Below are 21,716 nucleotides of genomic sequence, written 5' to 3' on the forward strand. Positions count from 1 at the left end.
TAGAAATTATGTTTTATAACATTAAGCGTTATTAATATACATTTTCATTATCCTACACATGTTTCACTATAGATGTAATCCACATTGGACTGATGTTAAATAAGACAACAAGTACACAGACAAAATAAATTATAACATCTGGCGGTTAAAGAAGGTATAAAGTGAACTAAAACATAAACAAACACAAATCGAGGAAACAGACAACTAACTTCTGACAATTAAAGAAAGTTTCAAGTGACCAATATCTATACATGTGTTTGCTGACTAACGATCATATTAAAATTAAGTTTTATACAACAGTTCCAATTTCTTCTGATCTAGAAAAGGAATGGCATCCTCTTGTAGTGTTAATTGATTAAAATGGGTGCCACAGAACGTGCTAATCTTCATTGAAGAAATAAATATCGCGCTATCGATCGGGTTTCAAAAGAACTAATGGTACAAATGTATATATAATGTACATTAAAATGAAGAAGTTTTCGTTTCGCTCCCTCGAATGATTTTAATTTTGACTGGCAAAATATCATCGCTTTTTGGTGTAGAAAATTTTACTGATCCCTTACCTCGTCTTCTTGCTGGTGACAGCTGAACACTTACAAATGTTACAAGTTTCATAAGTTCAAGAGAGTTTTGTTCGGTTTCTGTATGACACCCACAAGGGATCATTTCTTTTATAGCATGGCGGAATTTTTTGGACATAATATTATATATTATTGGATTTGAAGCACTACTGATGTACAACATTACTCGAGTAAATGTGATCAAGTTCAAGTACCCTTCTAATCCTAGCTCGTATACTTTTGATGGATTAACAAATATTAGCCAAATTCCAAAAATTCTTTGAGGCAACAAACAAAGAAAAAATGTTGTAATAACTAGAATTAACATGTAAATAACCCTGCGTCTTCCTGAGGCCATTTTGTCGGATTCTTTATCAGCTTGTCTCTCCAAAAAGCGGACATGCCAAATTAGTTTTCTGCACATGTGCGTAACAAAAAATAGAAGTATAAAAAGCACAAAAAGGAAAAATACTGAAAAAAGTCCAACGATATAAACTTTCTTCCATAGCGAGTTTATGGGCATTCTACATACTTTGATCGGGGTTCCATCCACAAAATGCGAGTCTTTAAAGTTTGCAATGAATGCCACAGGGATACTTGCTGTAACTGCGAGAGCCCACAAGGTAATGATAACTGATTTGACTTGAAGCTTTGTCCAAAAACATGGTGAATTGAGAGGAAAACAAATCCCACGATACCTGTCATACGTTATAGCTAAAATCGTTAACACTGTTGCAAGAGACACAAGATGTTCCACAAACGGTACCAGTTTACCTGTAAAATGATATACACTGTATGACAAATCATTATGTGTAGCTTAGCTTATATGATATACATAAATTAAACGAGTGTTGGAGGTTTGACGTATTTGATTTCTTTAACTAAGGTTACAGATAATCTAAGATACTTACACATAAATTCTCCAAGATACCAAACCTCTTTTGCGAAAAGATCAATAGCAGCAGATGGCATGCACACGAGTATTACCATCATATCGGCAATGCCCAGGTTTGCAAATAAGGCGCTCATTCGAGAACGAATGCGCTTGGCAAAGACAACTACGACGACAACCGATAAATTTGAGATGATCCCAGCAATGAAGGTGATTGAATAGAAAACACTCGCAATTACCAGAATATAACGAGGAGGTTCTGGTATGCTCGAATTGCGAAGAAAAGTGGTCTCTATGGAGTCATTCAGTTCAACGTGGCTTGCGTTATCCATGTCAGTTGTTGTTCGACTCATCGAGAAATAAAGCTTTAAGCGTTAATATGAGACCATCTATTAAATATATGTACATGTATGGCTGATAATTAATAAGAATGATTGTCGTCTGCTCATTGGTTGAAAAGATATAATAACCTGGTTGGTAAGCGACGGTTCTATACTTTTTCCGATACATTTCTAAATACCATTATCTTAGGAAGAAAATATTTCATTTTCAATCAATGATATTAATAAAGTTAAATAATTTGTTAAGGAATCTAATGAAAGCTATATAGCAAGCGCTTGTATCAATAAAGTTGAATATATTTCGATGGGAGCATTCAATTGATATAAACAATTGTAAAAGGATTTTTATTTACCTGTTTAAACTATACGATGAAATTAATACATGATCTTGAAAGTATCAAACCAAGTTTTATTTTAATATTATCTTAGAAGAGCTTTGTTGATAATGATTATAATAGGAACAAATTAACTAGGTTTATACTAATGATTTAAAGGGACATGGTCACGATTTTGGTAAACAAACTTATTTCCGTTTTTAATGTTTACGATGCTTAAGTAAGGCATTTCTAATAGTCAACCAAAATTTGGGGGTCATTTCGTCGTGTTAAAAGATACAGAGATCACAATTCTCTGTTATGTAATAAACGTTCACGTTTTGAAAGTTGAAGTAAACATTTAAGTTTTAGACCTTAAATGAATGTGACAATCGCTAGGAACCTTTTGTTTATGTTTAAAACGAATTAGAAGAAACAGAAATCAGCTTTATAAAGAACCTTAAAAGGTTTATTGAACCAATGTAAACAAAAACAGGACACTAGCCTTGTTTAGAAATTGTGAGCTCTCGATCTTGCTTATAACTTTACGACCGATACTCAAAATTTTTTTTAATCATTACAAATGCTTTTTAAAAGCATTTTAAGCAATAGAAATAGAAGAATAAAATTTGACCAAAATTGTGGCCTTGCCCCTTTAAGCATGTATAATTAAAATGCTGTATTTCTTCGTAATATTGGATTATTTATCATTCGAAAATCTGACCGATATGTCCTTCAATTTTTGCTTAATATTTCTACATTCTTGAGTACTTCTGTGGTAAAAAAGCATGTCATAAACTACATGTTTAATGAAAAAAGTCCTGCCATTCTGTTTTGAACCGCCACATCTGGCGCTTTAGTTTTCAAATTAAAAGTCAACGTGTTACATTGCAAACGACATTATAATGTGTTAGAATTATGCAACTTGAATGTGTTTCGAGCACTCTTTAATAGATAAAATACACCAGATTAGTCGATCGATCTGCGTAGAAAAATGAGGGCATATTGAAGAGGAAATTTGATGTTTGCCTGGTATCGATTTCAATTCTTTTTTGACGAAAAATGTATGCTTTTAAAAAAAGAAATGTGATGGAAACAGGAACCTAGGAGGAATAATGAACCCTTAATAATGAGTTCCATAGCTTAGTTACGAATTTGTACTCAACTTGGGGCCATTTGCTTATAAAGTCATTCGTGCTTTATTGCATCCGATCGTATAGACCGTAATTGATCATCTTATACATGCAATACTGTGGAATCATTTTTATTCGTGGGGGTCCATATTCGTGGGTAGCCAATATTTACTTAACCTTTCTTTTGTTTTGCCATTTCATGAATTATCTATAAAAGTAACATATAGGCAAACACGTAAGTCAAAATAAAACCTTTAGATTATAAATTATTTGTTACCATTTTTAAGAAAACATATCAGGGAAGAATGCAAAACTATGTGAAATTAACGCATCAAGTTTGACTTACTACGCAGAACTTTGTAGGGAAAAAAACCACGCACAAACCAGAGTTTTATACAATTAAATTTTTTATTCTCAAAATTGGTGGGATTCTATGTACTTTTAAAGTGAACATAATATTTCATTAACAGGACTGTAAGTTAGAACATTACTTAAAAAGATATTCATTCTATTATACAAGCGATTACTAATCCCAATTGACCTCATTCAGGTAATAAGGCACAGCCTAACAATTAGCTATCATTTTGACAAGTATGAATAAGGCGAGTAATGTTTGACGTTTTTTATATCAATACGATATTTGATTTTGTAGAAAAACTAAATCGTAGACGAGAATAATTCAATAAAAATATTAAATCAAATTCTAAAACTTATGAAATTTTGTTAATAATTATGCCCACTACAACTTGCTTAATTAATATGTTTTTATATAGTGAACTTAAGAATTAACATCACGTTTTTAAAATGGAAATTGTGACGAATTTATGATTTTTATGTGCGATGTCAAAAAATCATATGTTTTATCACCATCTTTCTTAGAATAGAATACAACAGAATATGTTTATATGTAATTCAAATTCCAAGCTCGTTTTTGAATATTAAGAAATAGTAGAGGATCTGTACTCTAGCAACATTTCGAAACCCTAAACATGATTTTCTCAGCAGGCATGTTAATTACAAATTTACAAAAAATACAGCGTGTTATAGAGTGCTTATTGATTAAACCTAGTTGCCAACTGTTTATCTTTTTCCCGAGATCAAAGACAATTAGGGAACACTATTTGTGTAATTAACATGGACGGTCTAATGTGTGCAGTTTTTGTTATTATGATACAGTAATTTTATATTCGATTAAAAAATGAAACCCTCGTCTGTCCAGATTCAAAGATTATTTCTGTTGAGCCCTTATACAATTGAATAATTCAATCGTATCTTTGACAGTCATAAAGTAGAGTGAAAGGTTTATTGAATGTGTGTAATATATTAAGAACTATTCTTGCCAAAGTTGTACTACATTTAGTTAATACATTCATTCATTGTTTATTATTTCTTAACGTATGACTATACACTTAATAAATCGATATTTACATGTAGTTTTTTTTTTGCTCCTTTGGCGGATCTTTTAAAGGTTTCGACAATTATCACGATTGTGTAAAAAAAAGATTAAGCGGGTAAAGGGAATGGAACATTTAGAAGAAAATTGTCAGATAAAGAACATAAATGTTTTAAAAATTTCATTTGTAATATCTCTAATAGGTTTTCTGATGAGCATATTCTTTCATCTTTCGGACAACTCTAAAGCAAATACGTATGTTTTATTTGTTACTGAGGAACTAATAATATTAACTATCATTAAATATTGAATTCAGATTGCACGCACATTATGTTTGAGAAGTCTCTCCTAATATTCGTCTTAAAAAATATGGAATTTTTTTTTTATTTTAAAAACAAATTTATTTGACCAATGATAATATCATTTTATATGGTAATTTCTTTTTCATTACATAATTGTTTTAATATGGCAATATTCAAGAATTTTAGATTTGAAAACACCATTGGTCGTTTAAGACCTTAAAACACAGCTCCACAATTAATCAACAAACATATCTCAATTCTGTCATTTTATTATGTCTCAAAATCTACCTATTTAAAATTTATTTTTGTTTTTTTACCAGAATAAGTTCATCAATTATAAAAATCTATCTTCTGAGATTAATTAAGTGCAAATCTTAATTAGTTTTGTTATTTAAGTTTGATTATTTAAAACAATAAACTACAAAAGTACAGTCAACTATCCCCATGTTAATTAATATTCTATCTTGTCATAATAAAACTTTTATCTTAAGAGAAAGAGACCTGACATTCATATAGTATGGAAATGTCAAATTTGTCACAAATGAATTTCCATAAAAGCACGTTTAATTAATATTCCGTCTGGAGTCATTGTATTTGTACACATCAAATTGAGTTGAGGGTTGTGCTGTAGTGTTGAGCTTCGAGGCCGTTACATCTGTGGGTTTAAAGTTATTTCAAAACTATGAAGGAACGATCCACGGAGTTCTTGGTTGTATTTTATTTACTTTGTTATAATGCAAACGCCCAGTTTACATTAGACAGTAAGTATGTCTATTTCATATTTATATAGATTTGAGTTTGTTAACCTCAAAAGATATAAATAAAATAGGTATCCCTAAAAAGATATTGAATGCCTTAATGCAATTAATCTATTGGAAAATAATTTGGCATTTGATAGAGGAACAGGATTCTTTGTGATCGCATATCAGTTTACAAAAAATAAACACGTTTTCATAGTATAAAAATAACGATATTTTGCAGAATATTCATTCAGTTAAAAGATTTATTTCAAAAGTGATTTAAAGAATGTTATCAAAATCAAAAATCTTTGGCGACATGAACTAAAATTGAGCATATGAAACTTTACAAAACCAAACGAAATGTAATCTAAAGTATCGACTAGTAGTTTATGTTACTATAATGACATTCGAAAACTGTTTCAACAACAGGGACATACAAAGTCTGCCAAATCTCCTATTTTCAAAATATTAGAACAACAATGTACATGTTTTACGAAGATATATGCAGTTTCGGATTTGAAAAAAACCCAAGATTTCAAGACTTAAAATAAGTAAACATGAAAGAAGCCATAAGCGGATCCAACTCATTATACACGGTTCAGAAGCCCGATATGGTAACTTTTGAGCTATGATAATATTCATCCAAGTTGAATGATACAAACAATTTAACAGTAAAATTAATTCGCCATAATGTGACATAGTGTCTTAAAAAGTATGAGTGAGTTACCTTAAGAAGTAGTAATTAAAATAATGTCCAAGTAAAAAGCAAATGTAAATACATGAACTTGGCTGAAAAATATAAAGCCTCTATTGTAATTCGAACACCTCCTCAGCAGAGAACGCCCCTTTGTCTATAAACTCCTGTTTACCGCACTATGATACAGAGCAACAGTCACAAGCAGAAGCTGTCTTATTGTTTGATAGTTTTTTTTATGAATTAAGGCAATAATTCGGGCAGAAGCTGTCTTATTGTTTGATAGTTTTTTTTAATGAATTAAGGCAATAATTCGACGGTTATTAACAAACACTAATATTTAAATTCCATTGTGAAACAAGATCTAGATTTTATAGTCAAAATTGATTTGAATGGTATCCCTTAAAAACCCCCCAGATATCTTAGATGAAGTCTAGAACCATTTGCACCAACAACTTACAATACCTAGTACTGTGAACGATGGTTATAATTGAATAAAACACTGTTACCTATCCGTCTTGTTTTAAAAATGAAGGGACTAAATTGAATTGCATCACCAATTTGTTCAAAGGCCATAATAGTTCATTTTTACTTCATCTGAAAAATGTTCCTCTTCATATTTCCAGGTAAGGGATATTTAGCTATTTATACACTCCCGTCCCTTGAAACAATGCTCATTATGGATACTTGCAAATAAACCTTTTGAATAGCAAAAACGTTCATTTCTGTAATGAAATACAGTGGGGCCTCAGATATCCGGACGCCAGATAACCGGACGCTTCAGTTTACGGACGATTTTATTTGGGAACAGATTTTTTATACGTTATTTTGTCTCATTTATCCGGAATTTCGTGTTCCGGATCCGGACGGCCTGTTTTTACCACAAAACACTGATTTACTACTAATCTTGCTTCATTTAACCGGACGGTAAAATTTGATGATACCCTACTCAGTACAAAAGATTACCCCTGTCAATTAAGTTTCACACCTTTTTTATGTGCTAGACCCTCATGAGTAGCTTGTATAAATACATTGGCTTCCCAAATCACTTTCAAAAATTGGAAAATTGCGAACAACAGTGTATCACACACATATCACACTTGGACACAAAAAATTTAGCTAGATTCGGTTATCATTATTGTCCGGTTAATATTTCATGACAAAATAATAAAATAAAGCAGAGTTCTTTATCTCTTAAAATGTTCATATCAACAGACAACTCTAGCATGTGTTGCTATATGGTATGAAAGGCAAAAAAACCTAGTTTCAACACTGGGAGCCATTGTATACAAATACATTATCATTCATGACAAAAATAGACACATTTCAGATATCCGGACGCTTCACCTATCCGGACGATTGAACTTGGGAACGAAAGTGTCCGGATAACTGAGGCTCCACTGTATACATTTGCAAATATGTTTCCTCATGTAAACCTATAGAGTAGGTTTGACCATTGCATTTTTGTAAACAAAAAAAAAAAACCCCAAAACAACGGTTATGTTAATAATGTTAAACTATTTGTCTTTCTCAAACGTAAATACAATAAACAACAATGTTTAAAAAGGTTAACTGGTATTTGAACTTGGTTGGAACGTGATCAAAAAAGTCTTTCGGGTTATACAGAATTTGATCACGTGTCCAACCAAGTTGATATCCCAGTGAACTTTTTAAAATGCTGTTTATTTTTCAATAAACCATAAGATCAAGTTTAAATCATCTTTGCAGCTTTTCATATTCAAAAACTTGTTTTTGAAAGTCCAAAGATGATTAAATATAGCAATTTTGAATGCAAAAAGTGTTAACTTAAACCATATTTGATTGCATGGTAGATACATGACAAAAAGACAAAAACAACTGTGACTTCATCTTGTGTATAGTCACATCTAGAATGTCACGAAATCTATATTAGTAAGAAAAAAGTAAAATTCATGATACAAAATTTTTATTAAATAAACACCACAAAAGCATCATCATGACGTAAAATGAATATCTTTTTTCACTCAAACGTTTAAATTTATGTAAATGTAATATATGAAAGTGTTCTAAAAATCGGATATTTGCATTCTTATATTTAAGAGTGTGTAATACACTTATGCTGTTGACTTACAAATGAATAAAGGTTTCCAGAAAATGTTGGAAAATAATTTCGAAGAGCATAATTGCAAACTCCCAGTAAGACTAATGCTTCATTTTGAAAAATTAAGAAATGCAAAGTAACATGTAGATAATTATCATATATTTAATTTTCAGGCGCATGGGGACGATCTTTTGCGAGGAGTTCTAACCTTGGTATGTCATATTTGAAACAACGTTGTACATAGATTTTTTTAAATATATATGAAAGACGATATTCTTCAAAGTATTGATGAGATTATTTAAACACTTCAACTTTTTCGATGTTTTAAGTGTTAATTAATACGGTAGTTTAACCTAAAATACAAAAAACAATGAAAAAAATGTAAACAAATAAAAATAAAACGCAGTCAGAAAACAAAAGTAAATGGCTATTAAATTGTAAGCTTTAACATTCTTTGTATAGTTTCTTTAAACTGATTGATTTTTCTTTAAATGAGAGTGAAATGGAAAGATTATAAACTTCGGAATGTATGTACACTGACATACACATGATGGAGGTTAATGACATTTTATGTGGTGATTTGAAGCTGAACAGAAACCATTTTTATTATGTAATAGCTATAAATTTTTGTTCAATGAGTTACTTAGCAGAATATTTTTTCCTTTGAAAATTCTGTAAATTAAAGCTGATGAATGAATTTCTTTGTTTAATAAACCTATTTGATCTGATGTATGGAATATTAACGATTTGATATGACAGTAAAGTATTTAAATTGCTTGTCACGTGCAAGGCGCACTATGTGGTTGACTTTTTATCGCAGAATCTATTCTTAAACAGGGTGTGTAGCAGAATTAATCAGCGATTAGTAACTTATAATGATGTATAACAATTTCAAGACAAATATACATTTATTTTAGTAAGAAAAATGTATATTTTATAACTTATTTTTTTTTTACTTTTTAATACGAACAATGCGATAATTAATAATCAGTAAAACAGCACTCGTAGAATTATACCATAAAATTAATCCTTACTTTAGAATGTTAAATGTATATGCATGAAAGTATTACCTAAAATATTTTTCTCTAAAAGGATAATGAGGCATGTATTTGTACGTTTGTAAATGTGCTTTGAATCTTTTACAGGTAAAACCATCCCTCATTATCGATGTCGGCAACTTGTTTTTGTTTAATAGGAATTTTTTTTTACTTGCTCAAGATGCAATTTCGCAAAATTTCATCTCTCCCTTTCTCTCTCTCTCTCTCTCTCTCTCTCTCTCTCTCTCGCTCTCTCTCTCTCTCTCTCTCTCTCTCTCTCTCTCTCTCTCTCTCTCTCTCTCTCTCTCTCTCTCTCTCTCATGCCTTTCCTTTAGGAGAAAATATTTTTTCGTAGTAAATAATATGTTAGGGCCAGCCATGAGTGGTTACCTTAAGATAATTATCAATTATGGCATTATCTCATAAACATTTAAATCATTGTAATTTAGGACGAACACACGTACGTCCAAGAGAAGAATATTACAATCAAAATTCGGGCTTATTTAATTTTAGAGAAGGTTCAAAATGTCAAATATACAAACTTACAATGGTTGTCATGAGATATTAAGCATTATTATTAAATTAAAGATTGACATGGAACAAGCCATTACTAATCTAAAACGCAATTAAGTAATTATAAAATGTCGTATTGGGATAAAAATAGAAACAAGGAAATGTCATATTAATATCACAGTACGATTTCAGACTGTAATAAACGTTTTTTTAAAGTAAGCATTTTGAGTCTTTCTTTGATGTGAAAATTGTTTAAATATAAACTTATTTTTAATATCTTTTTTTATTTTACGAAACATGTTGCAATACTTAAGCATTGTAAATAATACCAAAACCTATATTTAAAAAAGAAAAAGTGTTTTCGAATAACAGCTCAGTTCATATTTTTAAATAAGTAATTGCTACATAACTTCGCTATTATGAGGCTACGCTATTTGTTTTCTGACATGATTATGATTTATCAAGGTATGGCGAGAAACGTGATGCAGACTTTTGGATCAGGTAAAAAAAAAACACCAAACGCACATGTACTGTCCAAAATATACATGATTTTACAACTGTCATTTATTCACCGTGTTTCCTCGATGTCACGTTATTGTATATAATGTATTAAATAAAGTTCCAAAGTATCCAATCATCAAATAAAACATTTGTATTTCAGTCATTGTCTTCAATGTCTTGAATATACATTTTTGTTCTCTTTAGGCTTAAAACTATATACCATATCAAATGATATGTTTGTTTTTATATTGATTGTTTCCTTATTCTTGTTGTCTTTTTACTTCCTTGACCTGTACTCCAGTCTTTTTGTAAATAAGCTTGATATTTAACCCTTTTTACTGATTACAAATTCGTTGGGTGTGGTACATGGAATGATACATGTACGTTTATAAACGTGCAATTTCCAGTATACCATGACATGAAAAAAATATATTTAAGGCATATTTTTTTTGTCCATTTGTTTACAACCAAATATTGCTTAAGATTAATGTTCGCTTACAAACATACTGAATCGTAACAAACTATTAACTGTACGATAGTTTTTTCTTGCATTGATTGAAAATTGACGTTATATTCTTATTCTAAATTACAGATATGAATGGCTCCGGGTCACAGGGCACGTTTTTTACAGGCAAGTGCTTTTAATTGTTCTACTACCTATAGATTTTGGATGATATATACCTATCTAGCATGATATGTTTTCAAATTGACCTTGAAAAAGAAAACCAAACCAAAACAAACAATTGTTTTCAATTAATATTTGTGTGAGATCTATTTATCTATCTATCTATCTATCTATCTATCTATCTATCTATCTATTAATCATCTTATAACTTTTTCAATTTTCAAATATGTTTAAAATTAATCCATAAATCAATGTAAACTAATGGAAATTGAACCATTATTTAAAACAATATGTTGCTTCTTTATCCTTAGTGTTCAAGCAGCCTAATGGACAAGTTCATACAGAAACAAGAGTCGGTATGTACACAAATTATATGATGCAAGGTAGCGATATTCAAGCAATAGTTGGTATAGATTCAAACACATTGAATATAATATTAATATCTGCTCAATTTGTTTTTGTTTTAGAGGTTTCAAGCAACGGAATACCACAGGGATCATTTGGTAACGCCGGTTTTAAACACACGATTCAGAGATTTTTAGACTATCATCTAATGATGAATAAAATAATGGTGTTTTATATAACGGCACTCGCATTAATCGTTAGGATAACGAATGGCTTATGTTATGTGTTTTCTGTCATATATATATATAAAACGACCTTTGAGTTAATACGCATTTTCTGTTCACTTATAGACCCCGTGAATGCAGTGAAACAAACAATGTCAAAAACATCACTTGAAATCAACCCTATAAGTGAGTTGACTATTCTTAAAAAATGTTTATCAAGAATTGCTAGTTTGCTTAAAGCCCAAAACCCTGATTTTTTTTCATCTTAACCTAATTAACAAACATTTTTTAAGTCGTAAATGAAAGCATTGTAAGTTTTTAAAATTATAATGCAAGACCGATGTACATGCTAAGAAAATATAAGTTGCTTAGGATGAAATATGTTAAACGTTTAGTAGTGTTAAGCACTTGTCACGATGTCAACTTTATCATTTTTCTTCATAAATCATTTCTGTAGTAAGAGAGGACGCCGATCAGACTCGAATACGCTTTAAATATTAGCAGTTTGTCAAAGTCGTCGCTTGATTTCTACAGAAAGCGCTGCTTATTATTAACACGTTAAATGTGTGTTGGACAGTGGACTTAACCCAGGGTTTTCCCACCTTATTTCGTATATAAGTAATAAGATAAGCTTCAAATATATATCAAAAGGTGTATGATATTTTCATACATGTATAACAATTTACGACTGTGAAATATGTTAATTTGAGCTGATTATTTCTACATCAAGAATCTCAACTTCGAAGAATTGATTAAGTAAAGAAAACCATTTCTTAATCTGACTTTATACATGTATTGCATGATAAATTTGATAACGACTTTTTTTTTTATAACAGCTGGTCATATCCATTGTAACCATAAAAGAATACATTGAAAAGCTAACAATCTACGCGTACATAATTATGTATCCATGTAAATAAGCATAATTAAACACAGGGAACAACCAAATTTACACGGTTAATATTTTAACGGTTGTCATTTGTATACAATGGTATGAATGATACATATACCAAAAATATTGATTTTTTATATTGACTACAGCGGTTCCTATTAATACGTACAATCTTTGATTATGCATTGATAACGACACTCATTTACGGACGGGCTTAAATATATGCAAATATTTTACTGATTTATTTATAAACCGAATTCGAAATAGCCTATTTAAATAGTCAGTAAACAATATTTAATTAATACGATTTTGCTCTGAAGACCCGATCTTTGTTCAAATATTACTTGTTAAATGATAAAAAAAAATAGGCAAGACTAATATTGGATTAATCGGGTATTACTATGGATATTCGAGTTACAACTGTTTTCAATTAAGAATGCATCATAGTTTGGCCTGTAAAATTTTCAACGTATCTAAACTTGCAAATAAACTACAAAATGCCTGCACCAGAGTACTTGCTTACACCTTTGGTATTTCAACATATGTGAGATGATGTCAATTCTCGGGAAGTTGCGATTGCTATACTGTAAGGATAAATGGTGTATGCTTAAAACGGGAAAGTTTAATGCCCCCCCCCCCCCCCCCTCAGATTGTTTTTTTTTAATTTGAAATTCTTATTTGCGGCAGCTTTTTAATTTGAAATTCTTATTTGCAACAGTTATAGGAACTATATTGAAAATTGACCTTAAGAACTACATTTAGAGAGAGATACACTGTAGAATAAAAAAAAATTCAAGTCAGCTGCAACAAACTGGATTAAGGCCACGTACATGTACATGTACTATAGCATTAAATCATGATTTTTTGAAGTATACACTCTCATAACTGCAGCGGTGTGTGCATACAAATTGAGTAACGCGCGTTAGCGCGTTATGAAAATTTGTATGCACACACCGCTGCAGTTATGAGAGTGTATACTTAAAAAAATCATGATTTAATGCTTATATTTACATTTTTTAACTTCTTGCCTTGTCTGTAAATGTGATTCATACCTTAAAATTCCTATCTTATCCTAAGGGTAAGTTAATATTAATGGAAGAGCCACAGTAACAGCCACAAGCGTGAACTTTGATTTTCGCTTGTGACGTTGCAGTTTACAGCGTTCAACGTTTGTGACGTCATAATAAAATTCGTCAATTTGACCTTTGACTACTTGTTGCATTTAGAGGCATTTGAAGACCATAGAATTAAATGGAAAAACACAGTAGAATGTAAATATATGTGAATATCATTCATTTAAGTTTAGAATGTTCATCCCTGCCCGCTACTCTAAATATCTATCAATGCAGTTTTTTAATTCAATTTTAAAGGAGTGTAAATAACCTAACCTTTAAAGGGTTAATTCTCGCGCTTGCGCGGGGTATCATCTAGTGTTTATGTATTTTTAAGCATATGTTGTGAACTATTCTAGGGATCACACAACAATTTTCCTCTGATCCGGGATTTTTTAAAGGACATAGTAAGTAGCCATTGTAAAGGTATATATACATGAAATTCACTATCAAATGAACTTGTTATCTTTAAGAAAAAATAGCTACCAAAAGTTATCTAATTCGTATTGTCTTTGACTTTATAGACCCAATGCAGTCTATGCAACAAGGAAGGGAAGACCAATCAGCAACTTCGACGGCATTTGGGTCAATGGGTACCTTTTTTTTTATCTTTCCATATTTCTATCCATCTATATCCATTATTTGTCTATAAATGACCAATTGATCGATTTATTTTACTGATTGATCAAACAAAAAGTTTTTTTTTCATTTGAAAGTAATTCTTAAGAGCAAAAAGGGTCCACCTTGCATATTTTGACCAGCACATAGATCATATATACGCACAGCGTCTTCTAAACCAGATCTTTATATCGGAATACAGAGGACACACAGGTTATATATTATTTGGGGGGGAAATGCAGATGAAAGACATTTGCAAGTGTATTGGTATCTGTTATAATTCTATTTTATTTATTGAAGGTCCGATGCAATCTTTTCAACACATGTCATCGTCGCAATCATCTTTTAATGCTAATGCAATGCGTAAGTAAAACGTTTTGTCTATATCTTTGAATAAACTTGTTTGATGTACTATAATGATGTTAAACTGTATAACAAAATTGTTTGACAACATAAAATAAACATAGCAGCATTGATACACTAAGCAATGAATAAGTATCGCTATTTTTCTAATCAGTTTTATCTAATGTTTTCATCAAAGGTTTTAAACATTTTTTAAAGATTAGCTTTCGGTTTTTCATTAGAACCTCTTCAGTCTATGAGACAAACAGTTTCTCACTCATCAGTGAATATGGACAAAATGAGTAAGATTTATTTACCTTTCCTGTCGTGATGAGAATATACATCTTTATTTCTATCTTACTCGGTGACAGATGATTTTTTTCATATAAAGTTTTTGTGACAAATATATGAAAAGTATAAAGTAAGATAATTCGGCTCAACGAGTTTTGATGAAGTGTAATATGTTGATGAGTTTATAACTAGGCTTAAAAAAACCCCAGTAATTTAAATTATTTTTGCAGTAGATCCAGTGCAGTCAGTGCAACACTCTTTCTTCAAATCATCCGCCAACATGCCAGATTTCAGTAGGTGATCATCGATAAACCATCAGTTGTAACAGTGTCGATGAAATACAATTTTTGCTACTAAATCATAGTGACCGAAATCAACAGCGCTTTTGATTTATTGATATATGGCTTTTTCACAGGGAACAACGAAAGAGTTTCTGCTGGATCTAATACCAATCGTGAGTAACAATTTAAATGGAATAAGCAGGCTTGAATGATACTATTTTGACTTCGTCGGAATGTTTCGTGTATTCCTAGTTTAAATTACAATAATCTTAAATAAAGTTTATTTGAGATTAAAAATGCATTAAATCATTAAACGGGGGTCGTCCCGATTAGAGCTGAAGATTTTTAAAAATTTAATTTTGCATTTTAAAATTTAGAATGCTTCAGTAAGGTATATCTATTATTAGAGAAAATCACAGAGAAATATAATTTTAAAGTTTATTGGCGAATAATGGCCATGGCTGAAATTTTAAGTCACAGTAATTACAATTATTTACTGGTAACATTTTAACCAAGGTTACCAACCCATTTAAATAGGGTGATTTTGGCAAATGCACTTGGGATTTGACTAAGAGACGTTAAAACTGGTGAACGCTAATGCCCTGAAAGAAACCCAACAAACAATGGCGCCTCTGATAAAGCGCTGCAAGTTATTGAGTTTTATGCGGGATACAAAACACTGATTTTTTTTTAATTAAACAAAACCGTGGTAAGTTTGTTATCATATTAAAACAAAATGAATAGAATTTACCACCCTTCCGATAAAAAAAAACCAACAAAAGACCAAACAAGCAAACAAACGATACCAAAACGAGAACAAGTACATGTTGGCAACATATCTTTGACATAATTTGTTTAAATTTACAGGAACACTCATTTGTTAATATATTTAAAACGTTTTTGTTGACGTTTTTGCTTGAAATAGAATACAAAAAAAACGAAATGCAAGACGAACAATCTCAATGCTATATTGTTTTGTGACAAGAAATAGTTTATAGTAACATTAAATCAAATTCAGTAGATCAGCGTAATTAAGAAATGTATGTGTTAATCTGAATAAAGTTTACATTTTAATTTAAATGCATTTATCTTATTTGCAGCTTTAGATACTTTTCCAAATGCCAACCGGTTTTCTAACGTCAGGAAAGGTGGGTGAAATATTCAGTTATTGCCAATGTATTGTCAAGAGCTTAAAATTACGTTTTTAAGAGAAATATTAAGTTTTTTTAATCGATTATCTAATGCATACTCATTTCAGGTTTATTTCGTCCTGCTATTGCAAGAGTCCCAGGTAATAAGAAATCTTCAATTTTGCTTTTGTTCACAGCGTTACTGAAAAAAACATACTCAATAAAAAAAATATATTTTTAAAATAAAAAACCCGCGTATAATTAAGATTCTGATCCCCCCGATTTATAGATGACAAAGTAATCTGACCTTTCTTGTTTATTGTGTTAACAGGTGCGTTTGACCTTGCAGTTGCCGGAATTTCTGGTTTGTTTACAACGTATTGATATATCTAATTTTGTTGTTGTAAACTGTATCATGAGATCTGAATTCAAATATTTTTTATTAATTGTATCATTTCTGAGTATTTCATACATGCAGTTACATTTTGATTGTGTTCTTGATATGGCTTTATTTGGAATGCTTTTACCATTACCATATAGTTAAAACTGTCGCCCCAACAACCAATTCCACTGCATCGAAAGGTATGTATATGCATTTTTGTCAATATTGATTTACAAACATTATCTGATCAGGTTTACATGCGTTATCCTAATGATAAACAGCTTAAATGGCTTTCTGCATTCATCTTTTTATTTAAGGTTTTCCCTCAGTTTATGCTTTTGTTAATCAGAGAGCAATGACTGCTGCTTGAAAGTTTTGAATTTACAGTATTTAATAAATAGGTGTTTTTTTCAGCTCCCTCGACCATATCGCCAAACTTGAAACGTAAGTAAAACTTGCAATTAATTTACGCAATGTAATAGGTCGTCAAATTTAAATTTCACATTTACATTGTAATTTTTAAAAAGTATACATGTATAGCAACATGCAATTGTATTTTTCAGAACTTTTCTTTAAACATACTTTTGTTCCATATCAATTAGAGTAAGCTACTGTGGGAATAAGTATAAAAGCATATTTAATTAATATGTATTAGATGTTTTGTTATTGACTACAACCATTTTTAAGCATTTTTAAAAGATAAACTTAAAACATAATTTTAAAATAGTAAAACCTGTAGTCTCTTAAATTAACAATTTAGTCGTTTAAAAAGTCGTTTTAGCTTCAGTTGCGAAGCAAAGTATGATTTTGCTTGTTTTAAACTATTGTTATATTAAAAAATGAATCCAAAGAACGCGTATTATAGTTTTAAATGTATTTTTCCCAGTAATTTGTATACAAACGTTTAAAAAAAATTAGAATAAAAGAATGTAACTGACTATTATACCAAAGCAATTCAAATCACTGATTAAACATCCAAAATGTATCATGTTAAAAATATAGTATAGTTACGATGAATATTTATCATTGGTTTTTTTTCGATTACAGAAGTTGCAAAGGAGATAATAGAATCGAACAAGGGGAAAGGAATCGCGTTCCCCAAACCACTGTGTATACAGTTGCCAGATCCAGTTTATAATACACTGTGTCTTATGAGGACAGAAGGTAACCTTAAATATCCCATTATACTATTTTTAACCTTATGGTGCAACATTAAAGCTGAACACCGCTCGTAAAAAATCATTTTAAGCATAATTTAAGAGTTCCTAACGTTTAAAACATTCATTTTAGGTCTAAAACTGGAATTTTCACTGTAACATTTAAAATGTAAACTTCGGTTGCCTGTTGAGAATGACTTACTGATGCATTGTAAATATCAAAATCGAAAATTTTTTTTTGACCAAAATCGTGACAATGCCCCTTTAAGAGGTCTGTGGCTTATATGGTGGTTGTAGGGAAAGCGGTGCTGAAAGAGAAATATGGCGGACAGTGCCTATTTACGAGCAGTGTTCAGCTTTAAATAAACCACTTTGAACAACAATTAATAAAAAAAAACCATACAAACGGAATTCAAAGCTTATTCTCATAATTAAATATGATTCTACACCTGTTTTTCCTAATATGACATTTAACAGGGCACCGCAAAGCGGAGCATCCCCTTGCGAAATAAAATATGTGGGAGGGGCAAATTATTAGGATATACATGCAGTTGAAGAGACCAAACATTTAATATCTTCTAGATGTTAAATCCTCTTTGATTTAAAATATTTCTTTTATTCATATCCCCATGCATGTTCTGGGATGTATATGTTAGGGGTGTCTTATTAACGTGACTGCACAATTTCTCCCATTACAAGCGAAAACACACCACAAATGTTTGAAACTTTAGTTATATAGTTGTTTTCTTTTTATTCAGTGACATTCATTACACATGCATACAATTAGTGTAGGCAAATTTAAGTTTCATAATAAATATTAAACTTAGCTAAAAATCTAGCGATTTGTAGTGTTCTTTTTTGGAAAATTCGAGTTTAACTTAATTGTAAACACACAGCAGCGATGTTATAATTATCTCCTTCGCAGCAAGTTGCACGAGGAGATAATAATTGCTAAGAAATCAATATTATAAGTGATCTTCGTTACATAATGGTACTAAAAATTCTCATTTAAATGAAATTTTAATTGACTTAGTTTGTCAACAAAAATACAAATTGTTGCTTTTTGTGTTCCAGAAAAGTATTTATGAATGGCACAACTTCCATTTTAATCACAGTACATTTTAGAACATTCAAACAGTATGTGTTAATACATGTAAATAGACATTTTCTCACCATTTTTTTATTGCTTGTTGCATATCATGTTCATGGAGTTTAAAACTATACTTTACTGATGTCTCATTTTCTATGGTAAAATTTGGAATTGACTATAATTTTAACATAGAAACATAGAAATAAAATGAAGTATATGAATATAACAAATGCGCCATACAAATCTTCACAAATTCAAATTTACCATACGTAAACAACATATTTAAAAAATAAATTATTAGCTCCTCTAAATGACTTTGATTCAGTTTAACAACTTTCATAAAAACCGAACACACTACTAATGTTCCTAGTTTACTCATAGTACTCCTTTCAACGTTTGATTTCAGAAGCAAACAGGGTAGCAGAAATGGAAATTGTCACCCAGAAACCAAACACACAGAAGGGAACTGTTAAAGAAACATTCGTCAAGGCTGCTGATCTTGTGTCCCTCGTCGCACAAGGAATGTGCGCATTTTGTTGTCAAGTGACGGGCAGAGAAGAGGAAAGGTGCATTAAAATTTTCTGTGAAACGAAACCAACATGCTGATTGGTTTTGAAATCTACTGTTTGGGACTTTATATCTTTTTGTAGTTCATTTGCATAGAAAGCATAATTATTCTGATTATATATGTATCGAATTATTAGTTATAAAACTGAATATATTACGTTAAACAAAATCACATACTGTATGGTTCTACACATTGTAACGTTGAGGCATGTTTACAATAGTTCATGCATTAATCGACTTCACAGTCTAGTTTTAGATTATATTCTGATTTTTGTTATTAAGTAAATATTTTATACAATATACTTACACTGTTTTAGTTATTGTGTCCATTCCTTAATTATGTTATTGAATATTCTTTTATTTATTATCCTCACAAGTTAACATGTAATTAGTTAATAACAAGTATTAGAGGAAGTGGTTTTTCTATGAGAAAATGAAGTGTGTCTTTTTCGAAAAAAATTTTCTTAAGTAAAAACAAATTTAGTAACTTAACTACTTAATAAAATGAAAATTGAGGTTTTTGGATCAATGGTTGAGTCGATTGAAAACCTCAGTGAAGATTTACGTCGGACAACCCCCCCCCCCCCTTTCCCTAAAAAAACAAACATGAGGCCCACGGGCCTTGACGGTCACCTGAGTACCATAGCCCTTAGATGGACCCTATATATATATATAGAATATCACACTTCTGTTTTGATCTCGGCCCTGGTATCAGCCCGAGCGGTTGGTATCGGCCCAAACCCGAAGGGCGCGGGCCGATACCATCCGAGGGCTGATACCAGGGACGAGATCAAAACAAAAGTGTGATGTTATTAATATCATAATATATCTAAAATCAAAGACTTTAATTCAAATTTAAATTCCAAATAGGGAATATAATTTATCATGAAGAAGCTATAGATTTTTTCGGATTTACAAAACTTGTTCGTTTTTATTTCTTTTTTTATGTGTTAAAACTGTAAGAGTTGTCGGACTTCGTTGACAAACCATCGTCATTTGAAATACAGTAGAAGGGAGTCTGTCGTCTGAAATGAAGCACTATCTTTTAGAATTCAAAATTATCGCGAGAGAAACTTCCCACCTACGCAGCTTCGTTATGAGTCAAATTCTTTCACTGGGATTTTGTAAGTTTCTTGTCAGATTCCATTCATAAAGTCTTAGATCCATACTTTTATAGCAACTAGAAAGTTGTTTGAGAACGTTCATAAGCGCGTCCATTATTTTAACCCCTTAATTTTTACAATCTAATCTCTGGTTTTCTAAGAATAAGTCTCGTTCCATCCTTCTCTATATCCTCCATGATTTAAGCGTTGGTTGATCTATTAAATAAAGCGTGCTATTGTTCTAAATAAACAACCGTTGTGTAGGTAACCTCCCCTTACTTAGATACACATCACTCTTTGGTGCTATTTTTGAATTATTATTTTTCAATTTTCGGTAATAAATAAAAATATTCAGACGTGGAAGGTGATAATTTGTATTACTAGTATGTATTCGTTATTCTATCATTATTTCACAAACTAGTCTTAATTTAAAGCAGAGATATGCGGAAATAATCAATTTCAAATTTGAGGGCAATACACCCCCTTGACGACGGGCTGAGACAGAGAAATATCAGCCCCGAGGGCGATACAGCCCTAGCTTCCGGTTGCTGTCTCACCTAGTCCAAAACACGTGTATCAGGGCTGATACACTACTAGGTATATGATATGGCCATATTTGTCCAACCCGAAGCCCCTGACCCAGAGTTTATGAGTTTTACAATTAAGGTAGAGGACTTAATAGACAATCAACAATGCATCCAGTTTTTTAAAATTATATATGGGAGTAGAGAAAAAAGGTTTTTTTTAAAGATTTAATATAACAATGATGCAATATTGGCCACGCCTTAGGACCTTAACCCATGACGATTTTTGGCTATCAATCAAAATGCACATATAAGTAACCAATTTTAAACATTTAAGATATATAATAAAAGTTTGATTGTAAATAATACTTTGGTACTTTTAAGATCTAAGATGCTTTAACTTACTAATCTTATAATCCTAGGCTTCAGTGTCTCAAATATAATAAATATGGGAAATTATTAATGATTAAAAGTGAGAGATTGTTAAAAGTGACCTATTTTTAATAAACAGGTTTTGAATAAAACGAATTGGA

The 21,716-nt window shown here is 30.9% G+C and overlaps 2 protein-coding genes across 3 annotated transcripts; one reads left to right on the forward strand and one right to left on the reverse strand.

The window, feature by feature from the left end:
* LOC105340799 (growth hormone secretagogue receptor type 1) lies at positions 1-1,864 on the reverse strand. The gene is made up of 2 exons (XM_020072410.3): positions 1,472-1,864; positions 1-1,334 (listed from the first exon to the last, which is right to left on the reverse strand). The coding sequence occupies exons 1-2, from the start codon at positions 1,803-1,805 to the stop codon at positions 463-465; spliced, it is 1,206 nt and encodes a 401-aa protein (XP_019927969.3). The 5' UTR covers positions 1,806-1,864; the 3' UTR covers positions 1-462.
* Positions 1,865-5,508: 3,644 nt separating this feature from the next.
* LOC105328066 (uncharacterized) lies at positions 5,509-19,862 on the forward strand. Of its 2 annotated transcripts, XM_066075072.1 has the most exons (20): positions 5,509-5,696; positions 8,623-8,661; positions 10,465-10,500; positions 11,093-11,131; positions 11,437-11,481; positions 11,593-11,628; positions 11,821-11,880; positions 14,058-14,105; positions 14,223-14,291; positions 14,617-14,679; positions 14,901-14,960; positions 15,180-15,242; positions 15,365-15,403; positions 16,331-16,378; positions 16,489-16,521; positions 16,692-16,724; positions 16,901-16,942; positions 17,157-17,186; positions 17,790-17,906; positions 19,396-19,862. In XM_066075072.1, the coding sequence occupies exons 1-20, from the start codon at positions 5,618-5,620 to the stop codon at positions 19,593-19,595; spliced, it is 1,179 nt and encodes a 392-aa protein (XP_065931144.1). In that variant the 5' UTR covers positions 5,509-5,617; the 3' UTR covers positions 19,596-19,862. The 2 variants fall into 2 exon arrangements, with proteins under 2 accessions (XP_065931144.1, XP_065931145.1); XM_066075073.1 differs by lacking the exon at positions 10,465-10,500 and having other exon boundaries at positions 5,512-5,696.
* The last annotated feature ends 1,854 nt before the right edge of the window (positions 19,863-21,716 follow it).

This window comes from Magallana gigas, chromosome 2 (assembly GCF_963853765.1).
Source record: "Magallana gigas chromosome 2, xbMagGiga1.1, whole genome shotgun sequence".
In the NCBI taxonomy this organism is placed as follows: Eukaryota; Metazoa; Mollusca; class Bivalvia; order Ostreida; family Ostreidae; genus Magallana; species Magallana gigas.

Coding starts and splice junctions, on each gene's coding strand:
- LOC105340799 (XM_020072410.3), bottom strand. CDS start 1,805: ATGAGTCGAACAACAACTGACATGGATAACGCAAGCCACGTTGAACTG. Junction 1,335..1,471: donor GTATCTTGGAGAATTTATGT/GTAAGTATCTTA, acceptor ATCATTTTACAG/GTAAACTGGTACCGTTTGTG.
- LOC105328066 (XM_066075072.1), top strand. CDS start 5,618: ATGAAGGAACGATCCACGGAGTTCTTGGTTGTATTTTATTTACTTTGT. Junction 10,501..11,092: donor GATGCAGACTTTTGGATCAG/GTAAAAAAAAAA, acceptor TCTAAATTACAG/ATATGAATGGCTCCGGGTCA. Junction 14,292..14,616: donor GACGGCATTTGGGTCAATGG/GTACCTTTTTTT, acceptor TATTTATTGAAG/GTCCGATGCAATCTTTTCAA.